The sequence below is a fragment of the Gymnogyps californianus genome, chromosome 8 (genome assembly GCF_018139145.2).
Source record: "Gymnogyps californianus isolate 813 chromosome 8, ASM1813914v2, whole genome shotgun sequence".
In the NCBI taxonomy this organism is placed as follows: Eukaryota; Metazoa; Chordata; class Aves; order Accipitriformes; family Cathartidae; genus Gymnogyps; species Gymnogyps californianus.
Genome location: NC_059478.1, coordinates 11,188,928 through 11,200,000, shown reverse-complemented (window position 1 = coordinate 11,200,000; position 11,073 = coordinate 11,188,928). Strand labels below are relative to the sequence as shown.

General features: G+C 37.7%; 1 protein-coding gene across 1 annotated transcript in view; it reads right to left on the bottom strand.

Annotated features, from left to right (window-relative positions):
• NEK7 (NIMA related kinase 7) overlaps window positions 1–11,073 on the bottom strand; it is a 72,145-nt gene that overhangs the window by 54,294 nt on the left and 6,778 nt on the right. The window contains exon 2 of the mRNA XM_050900751.1: window positions 2,818–2,902. Coding sequence (XP_050756708.1) covers window positions 2,818–2,874 — 57 coding nt within the window. The 5' untranslated portion in view covers window positions 2,875–2,902. The remainder of the gene's footprint in view (window positions 1–2,817; window positions 2,903–11,073) is intronic.

Genomic DNA, 11,073 nt, shown 5'->3' with positions numbered 1-11,073 from the left:
CAGGCTGGAGAAATGGGCTCATGGGAACGTCATGCAGTTCAACACAGGGAACTGCAAAGCCCTGCACCTGGGCAGCAATAACCCCATGCATCAGTACATGCTGGGTGCTGACCTGCTAGGAAACGGCTTTACAGGCCAGACCCTGGGGCTCCCGGTGGACACGAAGTTGAACACGGGCCAGCAACATACCCTTGTGGCAAAGAAGGCAAATGGTGTCCTGGACTGCATTAGGAGGAGTGTTGCCAGCAGGTGGAGGGAGGTGATCCTTCCCCTCTACTCAGCATTGGTGGGACCACACCTGGAGTACTATGTCCATACATAGACATACTGGAGAGAGTCCAGCAAAGGCCCAGTAACGATCAGGGCACTGGAGCATCTCTCATATGATGAAAGGCCGACAGCGCTGGCAACATCCAGCCTAGAGAACAGAAGGTTCAGGGGGGATCTCATCAATGTGTACAAACACCTGAAATGAGGGTGTTAAAAGACAGAGCCAGGCTCTCTTCAGTGATGCCCAGTGACAGGTCAAGAGGCAGCAGGCACAGACTGAAACACAGGAGGTTTCGTCTGAACATCAGGAAACACTTTTTCACTGTGAGGGTGACTGAGCACTAGCACAGGTTGCCCAGGGAGGTTGTGGAGTCTCACTCTTTGTGGATATTCAAAAGCAGTCTGGACATAGTCCTGGGAAACTTGCTCTAAGAGACTCTGCTTGAGCAGGAGGGCTGATGACCTCCAGACTTTCCTTCCAACCTCAACCATTCTGTGATTTTGTGAAATGGTGCTTTCAAACTAATTGGGACTAAGCCATTATCCTGTTTGGCTAAATATTCTCATGCTCCTCATCAACAACTTTCAGTGATTAGGGTAATTTAATTTGCTATTAATATAAGCATATATTTATGTAATATAATGATCAAGAGAATTAGAAGAGATTCACAGGTTTATCAAAACCTGACACACAATTCTTCATAAATCATTACCTCACCTCTTGCTCATAACCTGCTGTATTTTCAATTCCAGTTCTTGCTTCTCCTAAACGTATCAGCAATTAGTACAGTAACCTCTTTTCATTACTAGTTTTCACCATAAGCATGGTGCATTAGCAGAGAAATCCATAAGAATCAAAGTATCTATCTGGCTCACAGGAAAAACAATTTGGATTAACAAGACAAGAACGTCACTGAATGACTATTTTAGTATTACTCTGACCATACGACTATCAGAGCATGCTTGCCCCCCTTGAAATGCAAAACAGTCGATACTCTGATGCAGGTCCAGCTCAGATCCACAAACCCAAAACCTTTCATCTCAAGAAAAATTAAATCACAAAAGTCATGCTTAGTGCAGTTTACACAGTAATTGATTAAAAAAAGAATAATGAGACAGAGATTATGAAAATGCTTCACAGTTAACCAAAGCTGAGAATAAACATTAGTTTCTTCTTTTGTAGAAACTGTCTAGTTGATTACAGCAGTATTGCTTTTAGGTTTGTCCTTAGTTTACCACAGAGGAAATTAGACACCTGTAGATGAGCCATATTACTTGGAACAGTAAAACTAGCAGCATATTTTACTAGTAGGAATTCATAAACTGAATTTGTAGGTTAGAGTAATATTCCTAAAATTGAAACAGTCCTCAAAAAGTTGATTCTGTGAATCAGAAACAGGTATTCAAATTCTCAGAAGACAGATGAGGAAATATGAAACCTGTTTGTAGTCAGCAAACAGAAAAAACAGCAAGGTTTCCCAGAAATACAGAAACCTTAATCAGCTGTGTTCTATTTTCTCTTTAGTCAGGAAAGAAAAAAAAAGTAATAATAATGGGGACCCTTTATGATATTCATAACATGAATTTTAAGTACTTTTTTTTTGTTTCAAAATTACAAACGTATTTTCTCAAAATATCTGTAGCCATAGCTATACATTAGTCTTAAATTTCTAACTGTTTTGCATTGGTATAAACGCTATTAAATCCAGTTTTTTTGTTATCACAATGCTACAATAAAAACACTGGAGCTAAGGAAAGCTGGTTATTGTAAATTTACTAAATTTCACAAGCTAGAATTCACCTTGGTTTTTGTAAAATAAAGGGCACAAATTGCCCTATCACCTATGCTGTTAACAGGAAAATCACAAAATTTAGGTTCCAGCTTTGTAAAGAACTGTCCAGCTTTTACTTTGGAGTGGTCACCACTAAATATATTTAGAGTATTCATCTACAGGCTCTTGCACTCCCTTCAAAGAATTACCTCCTAAAAATGTCAAAAAGCAATACCCCAATATTATCTCTTATCAGATAATCTTTATCCTTTGTTTCACACCATCAACACATATCCAAAGACTAAATTTCTTATGCATGTTCTTTCTAACAGAACTACAGCTACTGGGAATTTCTCTTGCCTGGTTTCAACAGGTAATGGCACTAATTCATATAGTATCACCGTCAGGAGGTGTAAGAAGAGAAAGCTGAAGGTAACAGTCTGAAATAAGTATGGTATTACTGATACAATTTCAAAATATATAGTGTTTAACAGCTCACCATTTCTCAGGAAAACAACTGCCTTCATCTTTGCTTCCTACTCCCACTCCAACTCCAAACCCTCAGTTAGTGAAGCAGTAGGAGGCAAAAATGAAAAGTAATTCTTTTCTATGAAATAGGACTGACATTCCATTAATTTCAAGATCACCAGAATACATTCTATCTGTTTACAGCTTCTTTGTCCCCACAAAAAATAACGTTTTCTAATTTCTCTTTTTCTATTTAAGAAATGATAGCATCCACTCTTGAATAACTGTTTAAAAAAAAAAGAATTACCTGTGGCTGAAATGGTGGAGCAGTAGGCCCCTGCATGCCTTGTGACTGTTCATCCATTCTATCACGTAAAAGCGTCCCTTATGTCCTGAAAAGGGAAATACAGTCATTACACTGTAATTCAATCTGCATTTATGATCAATGAACATCAGCAGAAGAACTGAAGAATTAATTTTCTCATTCACATGCTTGAGTTTATGAACATTTAACTATTCCAGCCCTGCACTGTTTTGGGAAGGAAGTTTTCTTATGTTTAGCTGTTCTATAAAATGAAATAAATCACTATACACATCTGAACTTATTATTAAAAGATGTGCATTAAACTACTTGAGCCAGACAAATGGCTCTGTCTGATAAAAGCTGCATCACCCCACTGTTCTTCAGAGGCACCAACCACTTGTTTAACTACATAGATGTCTGCTGGCCAGTACCTTAGACCTATGGGCAGCACGGGAAATAGCAGATCAGCAGAAGAGTTATAACTGCTGCATGCATACTGTTCATGTTGCATTAATTTATCTGCAGATTTTAGGGAGTATGCAAGAGTAGTTCCATCTAAATAGAAAAAAACTAAACACGTACACTCATTACATTCTGACAAGCTAGCTAAGAGGGCTTTGAGATATCATATTAGGAGCACAGCCTCTATTCCCAACTATAAGCCGCTCATATCCCATCAATAAGATGGGAGGAAAGATGCCTGGCAAGCTCCCAAGATAGACACACAAGGCTTTGACCAATAATAAGGGTTGCAAAATGTGCCGAATCATTATTAGGAAGAACAGGAGAGACAAAAATGCAAGTGCTCGCAAGGCTTTTTTTCTCAGCTAAGCGAATCCTTTCTTAGGCTACACAACATTTTCTTGAGGGGGAGCAGGTGCGGCACCCAGTTTTACTGGTGCCTATGAGGGCCATCTCTGTTCAGATGAAGAAAACAGAAAGTTCACCAGCAGCTTCAAATACAAACAACGAAATAAACTTTTATACAAATAAGAGGCAAGCCCTGAACAACTTTTTCGTCACACAAACACAAAGTGTCTCTGCCTATTATCTGGTCAAACCTGCCAAGGCCTTCAGAGGAACAAGAGTCATGTGTCTGACTGGAAAACTACTCTTGCTTTTCAATTTATTATTTATTTATTTTCTTATTTCCTGCTCCAAATCTTGGAAGTTCTAGAGATGGTTTGACATAAAACACTTTTCTGATACCTCTTAATCTTTAACATCAGGAAATTTCCTATGATAAATTTATTCTGATAAATCTATATACTTCAAATACTGCAAGCATGTCGTCCTGCACACAGAGCTACTTATGTTTCACAAATCTTTCTTTAGAATGAGTACGTAAAAATTTCTCAAATAGCATTTAAGTTCAGCATGAAAGCATACAATCTACTATCTCTGTTAAAACACAAACAAAACACATCTTCCCAGTAATTTCTTTAGAGAATATTAAAAAGGTTAGAAATAACTCTCAACAGAAAGCAGCAAACCTTAGAAAAGTTTTTCAAAGCCCACGGCAAAATATTTAAGAAACTCTAACAAATAGTTTGTGTTCATTCTTACAGCATCATTGTAATAACATTACCAACAGACAAAATAATCACAAAGCAGCTTTGCAAAGTTTCTCAATATACTGCCCTAGTGTACTAAACAGTGGATGAGATACACAAAACAAATCTTTAGAGGTCTGCTTTCACTCCCCCGTTTAAAGCAGCCACCCCATGCCATTCCAGTACCGTTAGCTATTGGTAACATCAAACCACAGCCATCCTCCAGAGTGACTAAGGGTCCCCACGGCTTTGTCCTCCTATCCTCAGTACTCCTGTATAGAGCATACAGTTTGGGACTTTCTGTTGTTTTGTCTGAGCATTAGCTGTAATTAATCCAAAGATAAAAGAGATCCAAAAAAGCAATTTCAGGTAAGTCAGGAGGGGAGGGGGGAAATCAATTATCAAACTGAGGTGAGAGGCAGAGAAGAGGAGGTAGGAATTGCAAAGATTTCTAAGACTGTCAGAATGAGTGTGGTGACAAAGGGGGAAACAGCTGGCGGATACATACTGCACACCACTGGCTAGGCAATCTTTTAGCCAGCCCTAGGACACCAATATTGACACTTCTTGCAAGTTCTATAACATCTCCCATACAACCTCCCCACCAAGGCAAGAAATCATAACACAACAGCACTGAAAATTAAACTGTTATCACAAAACTACACCTAAATTCTCCCGTTAGATTCACAGTGGTTTATGCAGTTGCAACAAATTCTGGGGGAGGAATGCATGGCAATCGTAAGGAACCTTCTGCTAATTTCCTGCTGTAGAGATCTTTTTATCACTGCTAAGAATTCTTTTCTGAAGTGCTATTTTGAAGAGCCTTTATAAGAATTTTAATGTTTTCGATAGTATCAATATTTCTACTGAAAGTTTTGCAGTGTGTTTTACTATGTTTACATATTGAAGACTGTTGACCATGTAATGCACCAATAGATAACTCCTATGGATCACAAACACTTGTTTCAAAATCCCCAGGGAAAAGAAATAAATACAAACCTCTTTATCCTCTATTGCAGACATTTATCCAAGATTTATGAAATCTAAGCTGAAATGTTTAGATGATGTATGTTGATTCAGGAACTATACAACCCATTCATCTTGTCCGAATGGTCAGAGACACTGACTGGAAGTGTTGGGGAATTTGTCTGTGTCTTTTTTTTTTTTTTTTTTTTGTAATTTGGGGAAAGAGTAGAAAGGGGAGAAGTCATATCGTCACCACTGCCAGTGGCTCTGCCCTCTATGGCTTGGTTTTATAGTAAAAGCAAGCAAACTAAAGAGGTAACAAATGTTCTACCATAGCATCTACCCAGCCAGCAACTAAGCACCACGCAGTCGCTTGCTCACTCCCCCCACCCAGTGGGATGGGGGAGAGAATCGGAAAAAAACAAACCTTGTGGGTTGAGATAAAGACAGTTTAATAGGACAGAAAATGAAGGAAAATAATGATAATAATAATAAAATAACAATAATATTACTAAAAGAATTACAATATACAAAACAAGTGATGCACAATGCAATTGCTCACCACTCGCTGACCAATGCCCAGTTAGTTCCCAAGCAGTGATCCGCCCCTCTCGACCAACTCCCCCCAGTTTATAGACTAGGCATGATGTCATATGGTATGGAATATCCCTTTGGCCAGTTTGGGTCAGCTGTCCTGGCTGTGTCCCCTCCCAACTGCTTGTGCCGCTCCAGCCTTCTCACTGACTGGGCATGAGAACCTGAAAAATCCTTGACTTAGTATAAACACTACTTAGCAACAACTAAAAACATCAGTGTGTTATCAACATTATTCTCATACTAAATCCAAAACACAGCACTGTACCAGCTACTAGGAAGAAAATTAACTCTGTCCCAGCCAAAACCAGGACACATAGGAAGCATGGAAGATTTATTAACGTGGATTTGTTGTTGCTTTTGCAGAGGAAAGTCAAAGATTGTTTTTTTCTGTCCATATATGGAAGTTCTTTTATTTTTTTTAACTTGTTTTTGTCTTTGAAGACTGCATGATAGATTCAAATTTTAGAGTAATTTGGCATTTTGATCATACAAAATGCCAAGGATGCAAAAAAATGCTAAGGATGCAAAATGAATCTTTTGTACTGTTTGTCAACATAAGCAAGAATTAGATTTTGCTGCTTGAAGACTGTTTTCACAATGAGGCATGCCTTTCACCTTGATAACAAACTCCAGAGGTCAAAACATAGTTGTATCATCTTTAAGTAGGTATTTATCATCTTTAAATTTAAATTGAGGCAATAATTACTACTCTTCCAAAGATGGTTTTCAAGTTCTCATTTATGGTGAAAAGACACTAAAAATACTGCCAAAGAGTCATCACTTGTTTAAAATTGAAAAGCGAATACAAAATATATCTAAATGTGACACATCTATCACCTCTTTAAACAAGTAATACAATGACCTCCTTCTGCAAATCCATCACCATGATATACATTGGTTCATGGAAAATAGACAACAGATGAAGTGAGAGGTGAGCCAACTATACTACCACCACCCAAAACTTCCAAAGTGCCAAACATAATTAATGTTTTTAAACCTTCTCACACTGATCATGTAAGAGGAAAGGACTCCTTGCCTTCACCACACCACTTGCAAAGATAGGAACAACGGAAGACTCTCCAAATCATTTATCTTGCAAAGATGACTTTCATCATTTTGAAGATGAAAATCATTTGGATTCAGACCAACTTGTACACAATAGCAATCAGAGGAACACAAGCATATACACCAAACGTTATACTCCAGTTATGGTTGCTAACACTTTGCAGGTATGAGAAGACTTTTGGTTAACTACTAATATTTTAAATCTTTGCCTTTTTCAATTGATCAAAACAGTAGGCGGCACCTACACATAAAGGATGCAGGATGAAGTACCTGGGGATACAGACAACACGACCAATTTTTCATTTGAAATTGCAATTGCATAGCAACTCCTCTAATTGACACTATTTACTCCACACACCAAGTCCACAAGTCAGCAAAAGGAAGTCAAGTCCTCACCAGTAAGTTAGACTATCAAACTGCAACTGCCTGAACTGGGAATAACATCTTTTCTTTCCTTCATACACAGGCCTCGCTGCCTTATTCACTTCCTTAGTGGCCACCTGCCAAAGCTCTTGGATATCTGCCCATGCATCTAAAGATCACGCAGATACAAAGTAGCCCAAAATGCAAGGGCACATTCCTACACCCCAACAGAAGCTCACGTCCCACAATCAGCATTGAGCTTTCCAGGTGGTTTCCATCAGCCTGCTAGAGGAGAGGTGGGACTACTCACAACTGTTAATGAAATCAGAGCAGAGGACCTACTCCTGAACAGGAACCAAAGCTCATCGCCGACATTTCACTGGAATATATTTTAAAATAACATTTTTTTAAAGAAAAAAAGATACCTGGGAAAAACTTGAAATCCTTGTGACTTTTAAGTCTTGCAACTAAGTATAAACATGATCAAATTCTTTCAGGAGAAAAAGCTTAAATGCACTGCCTAATCACATGAAACATGCTTTTTAAACACTAGTTTTACAGGTCAAAGTCCATAAACCATTCACATTGAAATACATTTCACGGTATTCAGGCAATAATGGTAGTGCTTTAACGGATGGCAGTTCTACAACAACAAAAAAATAAAATGCTTTCCTGTAGAAAACATCATTAATAGTCTCAATGATACATGGTTTCCATTAGCTACAGTCTATACACTTGTTTGTTAATTTTGGATCTTAAGTGGGGACATTCAATAATCGATGTCAAAGAAGAAACAGCTATACTTCAAAAAAGGTATATATTTAAAAGAATATTGAGAGTGTTACAGTTCTGCTCAGAATCTGAAAATCTGTCTTTTTTTCTGTAGAATATAGATGTAACTACTCCACATAATTGCTAACACAGACAAACATGAAGTCACACTGTTCACAGTGTGCTGATCAGGTACATGGTCACTTTAGTTGCTGTTCACAAACGACAGAATGTACTATGTTTACTTCTGGATGACACTGTCAATTAAGGCAGGTATTTTTAGTTTTTACTATAACCATTATTTTAGTTAGGTTAGAGCCGAGGCTCTCCAGAAACAACTATCCATTTAACACCCTACATACTCCTCACTTTTTGGTGTCAGGTTAGATTCTTCAGTATCTAACATGGATTTACAATGACAAATTTTAGATCCCTAAACTTTTAAACTATCTTTACTAACTAAATTCAAAGATAAGGGTCATCCTCAGCTGAGGAAAAAAACCCCATATATTAATACTAGTTTCTATATAAGCATACAGGCTAAAGGAATATTCCCATTTGCTTATATCACATGTTGACTCAGCTACCCAAAAGCACAATTTAAACCTAGGCAGAACATTCAAATAGTCACCCTGGTTGAAACTTAAAAAAACTGTGCTCTGGAAACAAAGAGTTTAGATTTCTAAATGCCTAACTGAATATCCAAAACACAATTACCCAACCCACCACATCAGTGTTAATCCCAGCAGTTTACGCCAGGGAGCCCAAGCGTGCCAGTCCAATTCCAGCTCTCCTCTCCTTCACATGGAGATCCACACTGATGTAACCACAACTCTCAGTTCCTAGATCAAAGCCACATACCTTTTGAGAGGAGACAAACTTTAGACCCAGCAATAACAGCTTGGCCCTTAAGCTTGATGCAAGCAGGTTAAGAAACAGCCATCCTACTGGTTTATAAAACATACTGCCTTAACAGTCATTCTTTACCTCTTTAAGGCAAAAGGCTGGCTGCTTGGAGGGAACTGGCTTGCTGGCCATAACTGACCCACACTTTGTCAGGTCACCAACACTGGCCAACCCTCTTCAGCACCCACTCAATGCTGGCATCCAAGGTGCAGGTTGCAGTTTACAAATTTTCAAAGAGATTTTAAAAGCAAGGGCTCAGGACGCACACGGGCAAGATCCTGGATGAAGCAAGAGAATGTCGGCAGCTGTAAACTGAGCACCCCGACTTTATCATTCACATTATGTTAAATGACAGCACAACTGAGTTTTCCAAAGAAATGGGAAGTCAGAAGTCACGTCCAATAAAGCAAACCAACTTGGAATCTAAATCTATCATAATTCTTTAACATTAAAACGTAATTTTTTCCTGGTGCTCTTCATAAACCATTGAACAGGAGAAACACATATGTTTTCATGCCATAATAGAAACATTTCACTTGTGAAGTGAAAGTCATTTCAGTTCCATAGATAATATTTTTAGTGCATTCCTAAAGACTGGGAAATACTTAGAAAACAACAGCCCACATACAGTACCCCAAAAGCAGCTCTCAGAACGCTGACATGTCCTAAGCCTTTATACACTTCCTGTATCTGAATATCTCCAAAAAGCACAAGAAAACCAACACCCCCAGCAGTTTACCTAAAAGTCTGCTCTCTCACTTCAAATTGGTTTTGTTGCGGTTTCCCCTCCACACCAGAATGCAACTGGAAAGATGAAACTCAACTGGGTTGTAGTTTAAGTGCTAAAATACATTTCAAGAAGTTATTCATCCACCTTTATACCACTGGCATTCCAAACTCAGTATTTAATATGGGTATATTTAACACGAGTGGCAAGAGATTCTAACTGGAAAAAACAAATTTCCAAATAATAGGAATGACAGCACAGGACATACATAGTGTCTTTTCAGTAAGTTATTCCTGACTAACACAGACCATTAAAATGAAATCTGGTTAAATACACCCACATTACTATGACATCCATTCATAAAGTTACACATCCAGCTTAAAAACAGCGTTAGAAATGATGAAATAATGCTGAAACACTTTAAATATTTAAAAATAATAGCCAATCAATGTCTTTCCATTAACCATCATGATCCGTGACCGGTCATGCTCCTGCCCAGCCCACATTGTCTATTTCTCAAAAATACTAAACTTTTTAATTTGTCTCTGCTGTTAATCACAAATTACAAGAAACATACAATCCACAATGTAAAGTCGTCAATAAAATATTACAGTGAGTAATTTATAGTGTACTGCAGTGTTGCTGATTATTTAAACTACTCATTCATTCAAGGAACAAATACTTGATATATGCCAAATAATTACCACACTAGTTTATTTTTCTCACTCCATGAACAGCTAAGTTAGATGTATGCATTAATAAAGCAAAATTCATTTAAGTTGACACTCACTTAAACTCTGCCAAGACAATCAAGACCTGAACTGGCAAGGGATAAAGCAAACTCAAGACTGGAAGACCAACTTAATGATTATACAGTAAAATACGTCATTTATTCCAATTAGTATACATACATATATACACACACACACACAATCTATACACGCATAATAATATATAAATATGTATACACATATATACATGTGTCTATGCATATTTATAGATTATGCTTATATACCTACGTGTGTGTGCACACAGAATATTTACTATTAGCTGACAGTGGTAAAAATGAAATATTTGCTTCACATTGTCAAAAAAAAAAGTTCTGAAATGTGAAAAAAACATACTAATTTGTAAAATTCTCTACAGAAGCATCCACTTCTGAGAAAAGCTGTATTTGCAACTTTGAAAGCACTGAGAGTGATTCAATACAGATGAATATAGGGAATTAGGATTAGCCTTAATTTTTGAAACAGTTTCTAAAAGCCTTTAATTTTTTAATAAACTACCAAATCAATACTCCCCATGGGATGG